Source organism: Rhinolophus ferrumequinum, chromosome 14 (assembly GCF_004115265.2).
Source record: "Rhinolophus ferrumequinum isolate MPI-CBG mRhiFer1 chromosome 14, mRhiFer1_v1.p, whole genome shotgun sequence".
NCBI classification, from domain to species: Eukaryota; Metazoa; Chordata; class Mammalia; order Chiroptera; family Rhinolophidae; genus Rhinolophus; species Rhinolophus ferrumequinum.
In genome coordinates, this window is record NC_046297.1 from 21,818,465 (window position 1) to 21,837,432 (window position 18,968).

At 42.4% G+C, this 18,968-nt stretch overlaps 1 protein-coding gene and 1 long non-coding RNA gene across 3 annotated transcripts; one reads left to right on the forward strand and one right to left on the reverse strand.

Moving 5' to 3' along the window:
• The first annotated feature begins 329 nt into the window (after positions 1-329).
• Positions 330-18,232, forward strand: SDR16C5 (short chain dehydrogenase/reductase family 16C member 5). Of its 2 annotated transcripts, XM_033126124.1 has the most exons (7): positions 337-903; positions 4,433-4,779; positions 9,139-9,270; positions 10,753-10,852; positions 13,376-13,520; positions 14,182-14,307; positions 16,823-18,213. In XM_033126124.1, the coding sequence occupies exons 2-7, from the start codon at positions 4,447-4,449 to the stop codon at positions 16,914-16,916; spliced, it is 930 nt and encodes a 309-aa protein (XP_032982015.1). In that variant the 5' UTR covers positions 337-903; positions 4,433-4,446; the 3' UTR covers positions 16,917-18,213. The 2 variants fall into 2 exon arrangements, with proteins under 2 accessions (XP_032982016.1, XP_032982015.1); XM_033126125.1 differs by lacking the exon at positions 9,139-9,270 and having other exon boundaries at positions 330-903; positions 16,823-18,232.
• LOC117033804 (uncharacterized) lies at positions 5,140-12,014 on the reverse strand. Its single transcript, XR_004424952.1, has 3 exons — positions 11,896-12,014; positions 11,048-11,097; positions 5,140-7,193 (listed from the first exon to the last, which is right to left on the reverse strand). It is a non-coding gene; the product is annotated as an uncharacterized LOC117033804 (long non-coding RNA).
• Positions 18,233-18,968: the final 736 nt, after the last annotated feature.

The window sequence follows — 18,968 nt, forward strand, 5'->3', positions numbered from 1 at the left end:
ATTATAAGCATTCAGTGGTGACTTATGCATATGTTAGATGATTAGCTAATGTCGAGTGATTTTTATCTTTTTTTCCTTGACAGATGTGGCAGTGCTGTATTTTCTGGATAGTTGTACACAGAGAAGATGGTCAACAAATACTGATTGGATTAGAGTGCATCGCTGACATTTTCTCTTTTTTCTCAACCTCACCTTGTTAAAACAAACTTCTCCCTCGCCCTCTTCTCCCCCGCCTCTTGCTAGCGCAGCACCCCACCCGCTGCCCCCGGCTCTCCCACGCCCACACTACTTACCACCACGGGGCCAAGAGAGCTGTTGACCTTGATCCCAAGTGGAAGAATCTGATGCTGCTGGAGAACTCCGGTTCTGTGCGCTGCACTGCTGGGTGCAGAGGCCTGACCTGGCTCCCTCCCCGCAAGGACTCTCGCACCTGCCTCCTCTTTGTTCTCTAACACAAAGGTTCCCAGCCTTGAGGCTGCGCTTGGAAACACCTGGAGAACTTTTTAAATGCTCTTACCTGACTCCCCCGCCCCCTTCCAACTCAGAAATTCTGATTTAATAATCCAGGGATTAGGCTAGCAGAATTTTTAAACATCCCTTAGGGCTTTTGTTCAAAATCTTGGCGAGCGTGTCGGTCTATGCGACCTAATTTCCAGCTTCTTAATCTGACCGCCTGGGGAAAATAAGAAAGAAAGAAAGAAAGAAAGGAGAGCGGAGCAAATAGCGCGCGGAGCCGGGGACTGCCCCACCCTTGCGAGGGCGCCGCCTGCCCGCCTTTAGAATTGGCCTCTGGCGTGCGCCGCGATAAACCCCTGAGCTTTGCCCAGCAGCGAACCAGTGACAGCAGTGCCCGAGGCGGACGAGACCGGCTTCTCCGCGGACTGCGAGGGCAGAGTGTCCGGGGTGAGTTGCCAAGGCCTGGGCCCGGGCCCGGGGGCGGGGCACGACCTCCGGAGGCGAGCCCCCGGAGGTGGGGTCGTGCGAGGCCCGCGAGCCCGCGGGCGTTGCAGCGAGATGGGAGCGCCCAGGGAACGCGGGAGGCGGGAAGCGAGAGGCGAGCCCTAGGGAGCGCCGCGCTTCCGGGGAAGCGCCCGGCGACAGAGACTCGGAGGCCCACACTGCCGCGGCGGCCACCAAACCCTGAATCCCGCAGGAGTAAGCGGCTAGTCTCCTTCCCCTTCCCGGAGCAGAGAGCGAGATGACTCTCTGGTCCCCTCTTCCTCTTCGGTCCATTCTGCCCAGGTGCGCTCCTCTCTGTGCTGAATGCATCTAACTCTCACTCCCCACCGCCCCCAATTGCCCCTAATCTCCCTCACCACCCTCCTCCCTTGCCCCTTACCAGGGCCAACTTCCTACTGTGCCCTGTCCTGGGAAGCAGATGTCACCTGTTTACAACGCACCAAATTAGTTCAGCGTTTGGACAAAGAGGCTAGGGAAGGGGATGGAGACACCCAAGAAGTCTTCAGCCTTATTAAATTTAATGTGCTCTGTCACTTCCTAAGGAAGAGTCTTTACACTAAAATGGAACCTTTCTTTCATTTACTTTTGTAAGTATACTTACTATAACCATCTTTCATTGATATAGCCAGGGATCATTAAATTCATGTTAGTAGAAACACCAGTCATAGCTCTAACATTTATTTTGCTGTTATTATGTGCTTGGCACTGTTCTAACAAGGCCTGTAACCTGGCAGGCCCTGAAGTCCAGCTGGATGCCTATTGCCCCACCCCCACCGTATGCATCCTTGGCGGGGAGGGGGGACATTGAGGATTTTTTTTTCTAATTTGCTTAGAAGTTTCATATGGGGTAGTAGTGACCATTAATACTTTATTTGCATTAACTCATTTAACTCCCTCCCACAGTTTCCCTATTTCCTAAGTATTGATACATACTAGTAGCATCCCCCTATTTAAAGGCGGAAACTAAGGTACAACAGATGAAGTAATTTTTACCAAGTTTGCAGCGCAGTGGTGGCAGATCCAGAATTCCAACCCAAATTTTAAACTCTAGACCTCAGTACCTGTGCAGGTCCCTCACAGACACCCTAAACTCCAGATGAGGGAGACCTCAGGATGCCATGCTCTTAAGAACCTAGCAAGCATCTGCCAGGACAGGGATGAACAATGGACCCGTTCTAGGGCTTGCATTGAGAGAGTAGAGTACTGACGTCTAGAATCCCTGCCATTCAGAACTTTGATGTAACCCAAGTCAGGGGGGAGACTCCTAGTCACCCGCATTGTGAGAAGTAAACCTTTGTCCTTCTGGCCTGGACTTACAGAGAGGGTGCCTGAAAAGGACATTGATGGCCTGGTGTAGGCTTGCTCATAGAAGGAGGGTTGGCAGAGCCCAGGCTGCAGCCTGGAGAGGGTGTCACATTACTGTGGGAAGTCTGACTCTCACCCTTATACCTCATGACTGCATGTTTAAAATGAGAGTCTGACGACCACTGTTCACCCTTCAAGGCACCTTTTCTCCAAGTCCTGCAGGGCCTGAGAGGCCCAGTCAATCATCCAAAAGCTATTCTGTGAAAATAAATTTGAGCAAAAATGCCAGAAAGTTTGAGGGCTATTTCACCCAAACCATGGTGATACCCAGTGCTCCTCAGCAGAAAACACACTTTGACCAGAATGTCCATGCCACCCACCACCAGCATTATTATTCCCTGGACAGTCCTGGACACACAGGTCAAACCTACCTCAAAGTTCAAACTCTTCTGTCCCTCTGCTGGGCAAGCTACTCCCAGATTCTTCTACCTCTTACCATTCATCATTTGGATTTTCACTCAGATGTCCCTTCCCAGCAAATCTCTCCTGTTGCTTCCTACCTTGACCTCAAGATTGCTAAATCAGATCACCTGTGTACTCTTTATAGTTCCCTGCACTTTTCTTTATAATACTATGGCTTATAGTAATGTATTTATTCATTTAATGTCTGTCTCTTCGTAATGTTAGCTCACCAGGCCAGAGAATAAGGAAGGCTGCCAATCCCTTCAGCCCCAGTGCCCAGCATCATATACTTGCACAGCATTACTGTTCAATAAACATAATAAATGAACACCTGGCCCTGCACTAACTGGCACAGGGGTTTTGGATAAACCACTTCCGCATTCTTTCTGATCCTCAGCCTCATCTGCAGAATGAGCCAAGAAACAACAGTTTAGGTAACGACAGTTTACTAAGGGTCTGCCCATGGCCCAAACCCTCCTGTAGATGAATCCATCCACCCATAGTCATTCATAATAACTAGTCTGTTCTCAGCCAAACTTTAGAGTAAGTGAAGACCTGCTGTTCTTTAATAAAGAACATCTCCGTGCCTCTCAATTGAATACTCCATTCAGGGAAACACCCCAACCGCAGCACAATATGCTCCCCCACCCTCGCTAAACATGTCTTCTCGTCCTGGAGAAAATAAGACCTTCCCTTCTTTCTCAGGTGGTTGTTATAGTAAAGCACCTTATAAATTCATTCTCACTAAAGTGTGAGTAACTGATAGCAGGATGTAAGCATGGAACCCTGTATGAGCGTGCCAAGGAGAGGCCTTTTATTCAGCGAACCTATTGGGTGCCTTCTTGGTGAGCAGCACCGTGAATCTGAGAAACATATAACATTCGTAAAGGACTTACTGTGAGTCAGCATTGTGGTCAAGCATGCGACATACATTCCTATTTCATCTGCAGAACCACTCTATGCAACAGGATCAGTGCAGATGCAGAGACTGAAACCTAGAGGCTATGGAGCCTGCCCCAGGTTTCACGGTTAGGCAGGGGCAAGACAGGACAGGAATTTAGGTCTGTCTCTCACCCATGTCCTACAATTACAGGGCCCAGTGGTAAGTGGTACAGCACAGGGGGCTTCAGAGCTGCGGAAGTGGTATCCGGAGCTGACAGTGAATCTGTCAGAAAAAGTTTGGAAACTCTAGTTACTTCTTTTCAAATACATGTGTAAATAGGATTTTACACTTTGCTCTTGAATCTCAGATTTTAAATAGTGATGCAAAAAGGAGACAGAAATAAAACCAGAGACATAGCAGTTATCATAAACATTACAATATGGTCAAGACTTTGAACATAAAATCAGCCAACAGGACTCATGATTATTCAAAAGTAAAATTAACTGAGATAAATAATGAACTTCTCCTTTGAACTTAGGCGGGTTACAGTTCTAGTTAATGAACATTTCTGTCACTGCACCACTTAGCAGTCATGCAGATGAGTGCCGAGCTTGAGCTCGGTGCTGTGAGTGAAAGTCGGCCAAGACACAGACCAGGTCGCTCCCCTCCCCTTCAGAGTTCAGAGTTCACTACCAGAAGAGACGTTTAAATCAGGCTTCTCAATTTCTTTCATTATTTCAGAAAGTATGAGCTCCACGTAATAAGCAAACTCAGGGGGGAATGGACACCTACGTCTTTACATGAGTCTGTCTTTCTTTATAGGTGTCAGCCAGACTATGGCTCCCAGCCTGAGCTCAGCAAAGGAATTATTAAGATTCTTAGGAAAATCAGTGTTTACTGTTCTGGAGACTATGGTCTTTACCTTAATCCCAAAGCCACGGAAGAATGTTGCTGGTGAAATCATACTCATAACAGGAGCTGGGAGTGGACTTGGGAGGCTCTTAGCCCTCAAATTTGCCCGCCTTGGAGCTGTGCTTGTTCTCTGGGATATCAACAAGGAGGGGAATGAGGAGACATGCAAGATGGCTCAGGACGCTGGAGCTGTAAGAGCTTATGCCTATACCTGTGACTGCAGTCGAAAGGAAGAAGTGTATCGAGTGGCTGATCAGGTAAATCGTGGGTGCTTTGGGTAGTAAGAACTCTACGTAAAGCTTAGACGTGCATCAGTGTCTTTATCTGTTTGGCTTTCTCAGTGCCGAATTGCCTGTCTCCAGCATCCCTTTAATTTAAACAATATTGGGAAGTCAGAATTAGGATTTTTTGAGTTCTCACTGTATGCAACCCACCATGCTAAGCATCCTGTATGTATTGTACCCTAATCTTATCAAGTAAGGCCCATTATTATCTGCATTTCACAAACAGAGAAAACTGAGACTTAGGGTAGCTTACCTAAGCTACGTAGCTTACCTAAGAAACAGAGCTAATAAGTAGTAAAGCCACAGCTGGGACTTGAGTCTGTTGACTCTGGAGTATGTGCTGTAACCACCATGCTATACTAACTGTACTGACCCCTATCACAGTATAAGAGGTAGGTGATGGCACCCGTCTTTGAGGATAAAGAAACTGAGGCACAGAGATATCACATAACCTGCTTAGGGTCCCAGAGTTAGTGTATGAGTAAACCAGGATTTAAATCTGCATCTAGTCTGATTTTAAATCCAGTTATTTCCACTCCACAACAATGCCTTTCAATTGAATCTATATTTCACTAAAGTAATCATAAGAAAATCAGGATATTTTGTTCATCCTTAAGGCTCTTAACCTCAGTTGCTTCTTTGGTGGTGATAGAGATACACATATAAAGAATGCTTTCAGGAAACTAAAGCTCCAAGATGCCAGTGGTAAGTATTTTCTTAGTTTGTAGAGGCACATACTTGTCTGATGGCTGCCTCCTTTTCCTCATAAGGATTTCTCTGTCCTCACATTGGCACAAGGACTCCACAAATCACACTCCTGGGCCACTGTTTTTGTGGCTCCCAGAGTTCCCCCATTTAGTGAGAAGGGAGAAACCAGACCAGCCTGTGGTAGGCAGCCCAACCACAGTGGAAAGTTATCGCATAGCTTCTTGGCTCTAAAATGGATGCCTTGCTATTTCCCACCTCACTTCCTAGTGGAAAGGTGTACAGGTAATTGACTGGTGTATTTGTTTAAGTTTGTCTTTATATTTTACGTATCTGTTCTACCATCTCCAATTACAGGCTATCCAGAACAGTCTGGAGATCAAACCTGACCAGCTAGCATGGGCTCACACTGGGACCACCCTGCAAAGTGCAGTTCTGTCTTTGCTGTAGTCAACCTCACAAATTCTGCTCTTTGTACTTGAAACACCGATCACCTGGCATGTTGACTTACACTGACTACAAACAACTTCTCTGGCCACTCTTAAATAATAACTAGCTCATATTCAAACACTTAACGCCTTCAGATACTGAGCAAGCTAATATGAGGTGCTCCATAAATAATTACTTGCCTCTTTCCCATATCCATGATTTAGTTCTGCCCAAGATGTTCAGGTTCAGAAATGGTCAAACATGGCATATTACTAGCCTTTTATTCAGCTTTTCTTACTTCTAGATCTTGGAAAGAATTAATTATATGCTCTTCGGAATTCAGGGAAAGCACACTACTCTCTGCCCTTATAAACCAAACATTTCCACTTCTTATTCTGGATAGCGGGGAAGGCATCAGAGAAATTTTATGAAATATCCCATAGAGGAGTGATCAAGGTAAAAATTGTCAGAGCGGTATGACAGTATTTTATCTCTACAGAGATCCCAATAACCTTGAAAACTTGTGTCCCTAGATCATAGCTTAGCACTGGAAGTCCAGCCTGGATACCTGGCATCCTCGATGAGAGGTCATTTTGAATAAACACAAGACCAGACTGGAGCAATGTAGTTGTCACTTATTCTTATTCATGTGGCATGTTGAAGTGTCCTAACTATATATTTAAAGACTGATCCCTTAGATAAGCCAAATCAGAATGGATTTTGCTTGGTCTACATCTATCTGACTGTATTAGTTCAACAGAAAACAAAAACAAACGAACAAACAAACAAAAACCCTTATTACAGGCATACTCAGAAATATTGCAGGTTCAGTTCCAGACAACTGCAGTAAAGCGAGGCATCTTTTTGCTGCTGAAGGGTCTTGCCTTATTTATAAACAATGCAACATCTGTGAAGCGCAATAAAGCAAAGCACAATAAAATGAGATATGACTGTGTTTGTTGCATCTGTGAAGATTTCTTAAGGTTTATTAATGATTCCTGATGTCTAACGTCAGACTTCAGGATTGTTTCATCTTTTAAACTGGTCACTGGTAGAATCAGACTTTTCCCTGTTTCCCACTATAGCAAATAAGTAGTGGCTGGGAAATTCAAATCAGCCATGTCGGGCAGTGTGCAGTTAGATGCTGACGGGAGGGTCCTCCTACAGATGCTGTTGTCAGAGCGTAGATGTTCACAGAGAAATCCCTGCCGACAGGTGGGCGCAGCTCATGTTGCCATCCAGGGCTGAACAAACTGTTACCACATCAATAATGAAAGCAAGGGGAAAAAAAGAAAGAAAAGAGAACTAGTTAAAAACTGGCATCTGTTGCACTCTCCCTTAGATGTTATCTTTGGGCCCCTTATAAAACAACACAATACCATCTTACTCTCATCCCAGGGTAAGTATTCTATTGTGTTATCTTTGGTCAGCAATAGTTAAATATATACTTAAGTCACAGTGAAATCTGATCCCTTTCCTCCCTGAGGTAGCAGAGGCTGAATTTAAAGGAAAAAAAGTAGACTTTAAAGGGGAAAGATAATCCTTTTAAAAAAAAAAAAAAAAGATAACCCTCTATATATGAAATAAAGAAGATTATTCACATGAAAAATCCTGTCACAAATGCTTAGTCTTGTATATTTAAAGTATGATCCATAAAGATATAATTTTTATATGCTGCAAAGATGCAAGCCATGGATAATAAAACTCTAGATGCCTACTTTAAAATTAAAATCTGATGTTTATTTTATTGAGCGTATGATAATATGCTTTATTCATGTGAGAAGTAGTAGTGGAACTACATCCCTGTTTATTTCTTAGATGTAACTTCCAGCTTTGCCATCCTGACTCTGCATGAGGGCATCAGCCTCTAATGCTAGTGCCCTCTGCCAGTCCACATCCCTATCCACCTTTTGATTCTGACTCAGGTAGGCCCTACCTCGTTGTTTCTAGCCTTGACTGCCATTCATCTAGGATTTGACTGTATATTTTGGCCACTCTCCCAATAAGACTTTGTTAGATTGTTTCTAGTGCTTTTATCTGAAAACTCTAACATGGAATGTGAGTTTTCCTTACTCTCTTTCATCCTGAATTTACTCTAGACTACAGATCTACTTGGCTATTAAATACCTAACACAGGTATTGTTGCTGGGACACAGGCCTTCTACAGCAGCAGATGAGAAAGGTGGCAGCTTTCACATGGCTTCATTAATACATGCTCTCCCGCACCAAACTGTAGCATCCATACAGACAGGTGCACGCATTCACATGTACACACATGCATGCACACATGCAGATGCACGGGCGTGTACACAGACACACAGAGAGATAGAGACGTCAGTGGTACTGCTATGAGCCTCCTGTGCAGTACATGGCAACTGGAACCAGTGGTTCTCCTGATTTTGGAGACAGCAGGGCCCCTGCTTGCTGTGTGATACAAATTACAGTAATGAAGTTTAAAACACAAAGAGGAGCAAAGAGACAGCGCCATCTCTTTTGTCAGTCCTTCAAACTCCTATGCTCATTTCTGACTTAAAAGCCACTGAACATTTGCTGTAAGGGGAAAACTCCAATGTCACAACCAGAATTTTTATTTCTCAAATAAAAGTTATTGACTACTCTGGCCAGAGTTACAGCAGGAAATAGGGCCTACTCTGATCTTCCCTTCACAGATCTTTTGCCTAAAAAGTTTGTGGGAGAGAGAAGAAAACCAGCTAGTTGATGAAAACAGGACAGGCAGGTTCTGAGCTACACCGCATGTTTAAAGCATAGATGTAAACATCACACTTCATTTGCTCCCTACTCTACCCCATCTCTATGAGTGCTAGGTCTTGATTTATATGACATGGCTATAATGGCATATGTCCCATCACATTGATTTAAATGATATGCTACTTAGAGCATAGAACAACGTTACTAATCACTGAGTATTATAAGAACAGCTCTAACTGTAGAAGTAAAGCAGTATTGGATGTTGGAACCATCATAAGAAGTGTGGAAGAAATGAGAAGAAAAGCATCAGACTTGCATCTCTGATGCACTGTAAGTTCAGCAAAGGAAATAAAACATACTTGTTTTCAGACTGCATAAACTCAATCTGGGTTAACAAGGAAAATAGGCATGTAAAACTGGGGGAAAATTAAATCTAGATCATATAAGGAATTGCTACATTGGTGGTATTGCTCTTGTTACTCAATTCAGGTTAAAAAAGAAGTTGGTGACATTTCCATCCTAATCAATAATGCCGGCATCGTAACAGGCAAAAAGTTCCTCGACTGCCCAGATGAACTTATGGAAAAGTCTTTCGATGTGAATTTCAAAGCACATTTATGGGTAATTATTTTTTCTCCTCATAATAAATATGAAGCTACTCTGACATTTCAAAGTACCTTCCTCTTGTTCTCTTACAATATTATTAGCCTCTAAATAAAGCAGCTGACTTCTCAGTTTTAGACTTCTCCTGGTCTACCCAATCATCCCCTCCTGTTCCAACTTAACCCACACGTCCTAGAGCCTCTGCTCAGGGAATCCTATAAAGACACCCTGTCTTCATGGTGGTACTACCATTTCTTGTTTGCTAAGCACTATCCTACATACCTCTGGTATAATCCTGAAAACAGTTCGGCAAATAAGGGATCACAGAAGTTAGAAGATTTGCTCAAGTCTATACAGCAAGTGACAGCACTTAGACATGACCAGGGTGACCTTATCATTTGCCTAAGCTGGAACTTTTGTAAGTACAAGGGGGCATTATTAATAAGAAAGCATTAATCAGGTCTGTTCTGGGTAAAACAAAACGTTCAGTCATCTGACTCAGTACCTAACCAAGGAGAGGAGGGTTTCAACCAGTCGCCCTGGTGAGGTTATGCTGTGGACCTTCAGGGCTCTCAAGGCGTGTGTCCCCAGGGAGGAGCCAAGTGACTCATCACAGACCATCTAATCTCAGGGTGCTTTTTATTATGCTGTATGGTTTGTTTGTTTTGATTTTCCACCTCTCTCTACATATTAGTTTCTCTGAAACTCATTGTGATATAGACAAAGGTTGTTTGACTTTTATAAGAGATCCCTTTTCTCATATTTATCCCTATTAGAAAATAAATATGAAATACAAATATGTGGCATATAAACATGCAGTGGTTCATATTTGGTTAATTATTTCTTTGTTTCAGAATACATCTTCTCCCAGGGCTCATTGCTCTCTCCTTTACTTTCTTTCTCCAGATCCCACATCAAAGGTGAAGGTATTCTGTAGTCCTCAGACACAGCATATATCCCCTTTCTAACAGATATTCTCTTTTATGACATGGAATAAAAATAAGAAACCATTATTCAAAGAAGTAGAGATAAATTTAAAAACAAAGTGACATTTTTAAAGTGAAGCCAACAGCATCATGTCCTCTGAACAATGTTCAGAAAATCTGAAATTTAAGTATGATCCAAGGACGGGGGAGGCAATTTAAATCCAAATAATCATATCCTTTCCTTTCTGGATTGTAGCTGCCCCAGCTAAGCTTTTCTTTTACTGCTTCAATTGTTGTCTTAATATTGTGTTTTTAAAAGGCAAATATGAGCAAAATATAAATCTGAATAAACAATTTTTAGTAATATTGGAATTGCCATCATCAAAATACTGGTTTCGTAAGTTAAACAAGTTAAGATGGTTATTTTTCAGATATTTAAGTTTTTAAAATGCCTTCAGGCATGTGTTATGAGCTTGAAAAATGGTTTTTAATTATTATAAGGAGCATATAAACATCTGAAAAAGTATAAAGTGTGGTATGAAAAGTTAAAAAAGTTTTACTTTGCTTTTCTTAGACTTATAAAGCCTTCCTACCTGCTATGATCGCTAATGACCATGGACATTTGGTTTGCATTTCAAGTTCAGCTGGATTAATTGGAGTAAATGGGCTGGCAGGTAAGAGAAATGGAATATTTCACACTTGTGCAATTTTTTCTAACTTGAATTTATGTAATAGCTCTAAGTAATGAGCATTGACTTGATGCACTGATAATAAAAGAAAGAAATTCAGAAATATATTCAATAAGCGAAGTAGTTGAGAACTTCATTATGCATCAAAACTGCCCATCAGTGCCCATCAGATATACTTACTCGAAACTGAACTGTGTGCACTTTGGAATCGTTAGGTCTTATGCTATCCCCTGGGTTTAAAAAAAGAGAAACAGAGAAACTTTACTGATAAATGTTTTTGCACAAGTGATTAGCATAGTCACCAACCCCCCAAATTCACCTGGGATGGTTTTCAGGAGGATAAGGAAGACCACTCTGCCTTCTGAAGTTTCCATTCAGTGGTCTCCCCCTGCTGTCAGTTTGGAGGAAATTTCTCCACCCCAAGAAACCTACACTTCACCTCTCGGCTTTTCCACTGGTTGCAGGAAGTGGTTGTCATTTCAAACTACTGTGCAACTGACTTGACATTAGCCGTGGGGAAAGGACAAAGAAATGCACCAAGATGCTTGGTGAAGGTGGCCCAACTCAGGAGCTGGCTCAAGGAGGAGCCAAAATCATGTCTTTCCCTACCAGGCATCCCCTGGAGCAATGTCCTATGTACTGGCTTACACAGATCCCTGGGACTCACGCATCAGAAACCCTAGCTGTGGCATTCAGAACATTGGCCAGCTTGCTGATTGGGCACTTCCTAATGCTTTTGAGCTGAGCAGCACAGCTCAAGATTCACAACCCTAGTCTAAGCACAGTCCATCTCAGATAGGCTTTTCAGAACCACCAGTCACCCAAAATGTTACCAGTCTATACACATCTCCCTGTCCCCTGGATTTTCTTTCCTCTATCCTTAGAATTCATCAAGTATTATTACCTCTCTCATATGTCTGATAAATCACAGAACTTTGGAATAAAACGTTTATTTATAGCTCCTGTTAGTCCTTTTTCTGACACAGTATCTCTATCTTCAGATAGGCTCTTCCCCAACCCCAGCTCACCTTAGAAACAAGTGTAAGCCTTTTGTAATTCCCGCAGTGTAGGTCTTGGTTCCCATGCATCAGAAACACCAGGGGTGATATTTAGGATGCAGAGTCCCTGGTCCTGGGCCATCTCTGCTCATCTTAATCTCTGGCATTGAGGAGCTCAGGAGCTGCATTTATACCAAATGACACATGATCCTAGAAGCTGCTCAGGACTCTTTCCCTCCCTACCTCTATCATCTTACCCACTGTCTGGGCAGCAGCAGGGCCTGATAGCCCCACACCTGGCACCTGTAGCCTGGTTCTTGCCAGTTGTGGTAGCTGCTTCTCTCGAGACGGAGCAAATAAGTATACCCCTTTTGACTGTGAGAGGAAAGGAAAGTAGAAGTCCACCTAAACACCTTTCCTACTCCAAGCTTTTCAGCAAATTATTCAATGTGTTTACTTGAAGTGAGTGTGATTAAAGACAAAACGCTCAAAACTGACATAAATGCCACTTTCTGCGTTTTCAAGATATTTAAGAAGTTCAGGTTGAAGCTACTGAATCCTTTGTTTTTCTTCTGGAAGTAGGAAAAAGAGCGATAGTTGGAAGAAAACTTGATCTGAGTATCATGATCCACACTACCCTCCCTTGCCTCTGCTCCTACATCACTTATTATTTTATTTCTTCTTTTTTGTGTTTTCTGCCCCTCCTGGGTTGAAGTTGTTTGAGACAGGAACTGGACACAGATCTCATGCCCCCTGTAACAGCTAGCACCGTGTCTGACCATCCATTAACGCAGGAGAAGTCTAGCAGTGTGACCCACAGGAAGTTCCCCACAGCCCTGCTTCTCCTAGTGTCCGCTTGGTCGTTATCAACTGGATTTATGTGACTGTGTCCTTTCCACTCCCTCCTCACTTCTTCCAGTGGGAGTAGACCAAGACCATACAAAATAAGAACTCTGAAGTTGTCCCTCTCTCTGTTGGTATTAGTGTTACAAGGAAACCTTAATGTAATGCCATTTTTAAAACTTCAGGGCCAGCCCGGTGGCTCAGGCGGTTGGAGCTCCATGCTCTTAACGCCAAAGGCTGCTGGTTCGATTCCCACATGGGCCGGTGGGCTCTCAACCACAAGGCTGCCGGTTTGACTCCTCGACTCCCACAAGGGATGGTGGGCTGCACCCCCTGCAACTAAGATTGAACACAGCACCTTGAGCTGAGCTGTCACTGAGCTCCCTGATGACTCAGTTGGTTGGAGTGCGGGCTCTCAACCACAAGGTTGCTGGTTCGAGGGATGGTGGGCTGTACCCCCTGCAAACTAACAACGGCAACTGAACCTGGAGCTGAGCTGCGCCCTCCACAACTAAGATTGAAAGGACAACAACTTGACTTGGAAGAAGTCCTGGAAGTACACACTGTTCCCCAATTTAAAAAAAAAGGTCCTATTCACTTCCCCCCCACCCGCCAAAAAAAAAAAACACACTTCAGAATATGCATTAGTGTTGTTTGTCTTTTTCAGATTATTGTGCAAGTAAATTTGCAGCCTTTGGATTTGCTGAATCTGTATTTATAGAAACATTTGCCCAGAATAAAAGGGGAATCAAAACCACTATTGTGTGCCCATTTTTCATAAAAACTGGAATGTTTGAAGGTTGTACTACCAGGTAAGTATGTTCTTTGATTTCAAAAGAACTACGTTTTTATAAATGATTGGCCATCTAATATATTTTGTTCTTTTTTTTTTTACAGTTGTTTAAAAAGACATTTTTCTAGGATTCAGCCTGACTTATAAATGGTTTCAGAATTTCTTCTTTATCCAAATGTGTTTATGTTTAAGATATTGAGTTTAATGTGAATGGTTTATCAAGACTGTGTCCAACTCTTAGCCACCCTGCAGCCTGGTCTGCTCATCCATCTCCTTGGCACTCCTGGTCACATTCCTTTTCTGCCACCCAATTCCTTTCTTCCCTCATCCCTGATTCCACAGAAGAACTGGAAATCATTGAAGGGACACAAATACTCAATTCTGCATCACATGGAGATAACAGTCAGTTTTGAAAGACTTGTTTACAAAATTTAGATCATTTGTTTAATATAGTTTCACATATATGCATATTGTAACAACAGTGTATTAATTAGAATCATCATTTTCCATGTTAAATTCTAGTTATCACTATGTTGATCATAAGGGAATAAATATAGAAATAGATCGAATCTGGAAGGGGAAGAAGCAAATGAATGATAATGTCTTACAACCTTTTTTTATTCCTAATTTGTAAGAACTGTTTTTATTAATTTCTTAATTTATTTTTTTTAACCTCCTAGCTGCCCTTCTCTGTTACCAATTCTGGAACCAGAATATGCAGTCAGAAAGATAGTAGATGCTATCTTACAAGAAAAACTTTACTTGTATATGCCAAGGTTTTTATATATCATGGTGTTTTTAAAAAGGTAACTATCAGCTTCTATTACTTCTCTAATGTGCCAATCAACAACTTTTTCCAAATCCTATCAGGAGAAGCGGGGGGCGGGGGGGGGGCGGGGGGGCGGGGGGGGCGGGGAATCTGTTAGATGAATGAATATTGATCCCTTCCTTGTGTCCACCTGCTGACACAATCTCCAATTTGCATAGTTGCAATGCCTTACAGGGGCCTGCAAAATGGAGTTGGGTCCTTCTAGCCATCTTAGTATTTTTTGTATTATTGTCAAAAAGAAGTGGATTTACTGAATGACCTGTGGACAAATTGAAATGACTTTTTTTAGGAGAGGAGCTTTTTCATGTGCTCAGCATAGAATAATCATGTTGGACTAGTTCTTATGTCCATGCTTCCTTGAGTACAGGGCTCAAAGTCAAGGCCAGACAGCAAGCCAAATATTTCAGGAATTTGAGGAATGGGTAAAACTGGCAATGGAGGATGAACTTGAGCTATAAGATGGTTAAAGAACTTGGGGTGGGGAAACTGAAAAGGTTTCCCTGTTAAAAGCAAAGAGAGCATCTTCGTCCATCCTTCTCTGTTCTCCACTGGGTTTCCATGCTGAGACACATCAGCTGCTGTTTATGAACATTTGACCCAGTTACTAGAATGGCAATGCCGAATTGCTGAAGCACCTGCCGATTCCCACTGTCTCAGTTCATTTTCTAGACTGTAATAGGTCATCTAGTTATGCTTCCCCCTCACAGGGGTTTCTGCTTTGCAAGGAAGCACATTCCATTATTGAACCACTCCCCTCTGCTGAGTTGAAATCTGTCTTGTTTTAACTTCATTGGTTCTTGCTTTGCCCTTAGCACTGCGAGTAACTCCATTCCTCTTGACAACAAAAATTCTTCAGTTGTTTGAACATAGATCTCATGCCTCATGTCAACAGCATGGCTATAAGCCATTGCCTTTCCTGCATAAGCAAATGTCCTCTCTCTTTACCTAGTTGTATCTATTTTGTGCAATGAACCAAAATCATTCTTACATCCCTTCACGTTGCCAGGCTTCACCTAGCACAGGAATGCTGATTGGTACAGCTGAGGCCATGTGGGGCAGGGCAAAGGGTCTCTGACAAGGAGTTTGAAATCTAGGGTTATACTCCTGCCATTTACTAAGTCTGTGACTCTGAGCATGACCTTTATTCTCTGCCCAATTTCCTCATTTACAATGTAGAAGTCAATGCTTGTTACAGTTTGTAAATGAGTGAATGTAATGCACTGTTTATTGGGCAGTGTGTGTTCATAGTGCAGTGGCAACTCTTGCCTAATAGTGGTTTATAGGACAGTAATGCCAATTGTAAAAATCATGGGACATAATTTTTCTAATTTTTAAAATAATTATAGCATTTATATTTACTTTTATAGGATATTAGTTCTGGGCCCCAGACTGGGAGAGATCTACATAGTTCCTGAGAAGGCTTTGGAAACATGAAGAAGTTCAGTGAAGGGGATCACAAAACACTCCTTCAAGTATTTATTCAACAAGCGTTAGAGAGTGCTTTGCATTGCTCACCATCCTAGGATCAGTGTTTACAGCAAAGAACAAGAGAGACAAGAGTCCCTGCCCTCGTGGGAATTATCTTCCTGGGGGACAGATGGCAGGGAACAAAGAAACAAAAAACAATAATAAAGTAAAAGAAAAGGTATCCTGGATGGTCATAAGTGCTACGAAGACATAAAGCAGAAAAAAAGAAATCCCAGAGTGAGAAGTAGAAGGGCACAAGTTGAGATTTAATTTTCAGTATGGTGATCAGGGGTCGTCTCATGGAGAACATAACATTTATGAGAGACCTGAAGCTGGAAGAGCAGGAACCACCTGGATATCTTGGGGTGCCCTAAAGGGGCAGCAAGCACAGGCTACTTTTCTTTATCCCACCCTTAGGACAAGTCTAGGATTACTGTGCCTGGTATGTTTACTGTGTCTCTCCTTGCTCTGCACTGTGAACGTCAGGATCAAAGGGGTCAGAGTGCTCTGTTGGGAGGGGTAAGTGGGGATGAAGAAGATGAACAGTCTTAGTTGGGTCTTGTGAAAGGTCTGAAGAGCTATTCCATCTAATCCTCACAGTAATCGCAGAAAGAAAGATTGATGACATCATTTCACACTGGAAGAAACTGACACTCGCGAGCTAATTAACTTGCCTGAGATGACATTGTAAATGACAGAGCCAGGATTTAAGCCAGGCTCATCCACGTCCACAAGACTTCACTGCTTCCTATCAGTCATTACATAGTGGTATAGTGAAGCTTTGGAAACGGACATCAGAAGTGAGTTGAATGACATAAATAAAGCAAGGATGGATATAGAGACCCTGGGCCAGTGTCCTCCCACATAGTGACAAGCCCTAGATGACCCTGAGGCATGCACATTAATGCGTGCATGTGTGAATGACTTCATCTGCGACAAGTTGGTGACAGTGCTACTCAGCTGAGCTGGTAAAGATGCTTTCATGAATGATAACCAAGGGTGTTTACTCTTATTTTCTTTTTTAGTGTCCTGCCCCTCAAGATGGCACTGCTCTTGGCTGAATATATGGGTACCTTCAAGGTAATGGATGGCTTCCTTGGCCAAAAGAAGAAGGACTAAAAACCAACTCTATGGCTGATTTCATCTGAAAACTCAACATTACGTATCGCTAATTTCAAAGAAGAAAAGGATTTTTGTCTGATAAAATATATCTGAAGGCTACAACTATTCTTATTCTGCTATCTGGATTAGTATTTTCAATCAACACTTTTGAAAATAATGTTGCTATCTGCTTTTTGTTTAGTTTTTTGTGTTTTTTTTTTTTTTTTTAACTAATAAAAGCAGCCCATTTTTGTCATCTCTGCTTGCAACAGATGTGAGAGAATCTTCTCTCTCATGAACTGCCTTTTGCTCTGGTCATTGGGGAGGTGTCTCAAATGGAGCAGGTAGCTGTGCTTGAGCCTACATTGGGGAACGGGGGGCGGGGGTGGAGGATGAAGAGCAGGATGAGTGTTTAGCTGGAATGCCCTCCTTCCAGAAGATACAGAGGACTCTGGATTTCCTATCACCTCACTCTCAGCCTTGACCTTTTTAAACCTGTGCCACCTGGTGTAGAAAAGTCCAGCCTCCCAAGTCCTTCTTTCCAAAGCAGCCACACAAATGCTTACTTCTACATGCCCTGGATACTCACAGACTAAGTATCAATTCTGCTGAAGGTACATCAGGGGCCACTGTGTTAGAGAGCCTTCCTGTCTATTCTGGAATGATCCTAGTAGGCAGTGACCCTAGATCAAACTCAAAATGGGATCACTTTTTTTCCTAGAAGAGATCAAAGAATGGTGGCTTCTTACTCTGAAAATGATGTTCTACTGAGTTAGATGAACTGCTATCTATTAATCCAGAAAACACACTCATGTGGTTAATTTCAAGTGTTATGTTAGTATTTCAAGTTGGAATTCATGTTGAGGTATTTTTCCACAGGATGGGCAATTTTATTCATTTGTATTCATCAGTGCTGCCTTCATTTCACATCGATTGTATTCTTACAGTTTAATCGACTGGCCAACCTCTTTCATGCTTTTGGAGATTGACCATAAAAGAAAGATTAAGAAAAATGTGTTGATTACCATCCCCTGGAACTCCTTCCCAGGCCAGACGGGCCACCTGCATTGCAAGAAAAACAGCAGCTTTTGTCTCTTTCCTTCTTTTGTGTGGGGAGCAGGAAGGGAAGACCCTGTGAGAGTCAAAAGAAAAGGATTTGAATATCTTGGAGGTAAGTTGCTCTTAGAAGGGCAACAGGAATGTGTTATCTGGAATCCACTGTGGACTGATTTATATTGAGCTGTCTGCATGATTCTGACAACTCTGCTCCTGTATTTCCTTTCCATTCAGAAAGGCTTTTTTAAAAATTTATGATAAAAGTGATAGTTAATATTTATTGTGCCTGGCACAAAGCTAAGCACTTTACACACATTATTTCATTAAACAAGAATATTACATCATTATTCAATGAATAATAAAGCTATTTGGTGTATGCCAGAGAATAAAAGGTGCTTTATTTCACTGGAGTGACATCCTACTCAACTGTAGATGTGTACTGAGAGGATCAAAAGGCCCTCTTAAACTAACCAACTGATGTTCCAAATCCTTGGTTAACAAGGTTAATTAAGAGAGAGGCACAATATTGCTCCTATATTGCAATTCCAAAAGCGTATATTCTAGGGGCCTGTCTATTTAGTTGAAGAATAAAAAAGAGACCCTCAGAGGATTTAACAGAACAAAGGTCTGGGGTGTAGTGGGCATCCACCACATCATAACAGCATTAACAGCAATTATTTCTAATTGGAGACCATCTTGGCTGGACTACTACAAAGGCCTGAAATTCAATTGTGGTTTTACAGTACCCATAAAATTGTATAAATGAATTCTGATTTACTTGAAGTACTCATATGAGAAGAGACCACATGTAAATTAAATGATTCTAGAGGGTAATAAATAACAAGGTGATTTAATACCACTTGGGAGCAAGTGTTCTCGGCATGTGTGTCATACAAGTTTCCATCTGAAATTTAACCCTAATGACACCATGATCAAGACCCCAACACCTAAGCAGCCTTAAGAAATGGAAGGCAAAGGACAAAGGCTATGCCAGGATTGAGCACTCTATCCTCT

Coding starts and splice junctions, on each gene's coding strand:
- SDR16C5 (XM_033126124.1), top strand. CDS start 4,447: ATGGCTCCCAGCCTGAGCTCAGCAAAGGAATTATTAAGATTCTTAGGA. Junction 13,521..14,181: donor TTTGAAGGTTGTACTACCAG/GTAAGTATGTTC, acceptor TTAACCTCCTAG/CTGCCCTTCTCTGTTACCAA. Junction 14,308..16,822: donor ATCATGGTGTTTTTAAAAAG/GTAACTATCAGC, acceptor TTTCTTTTTTAG/TGTCCTGCCCCTCAAGATGG.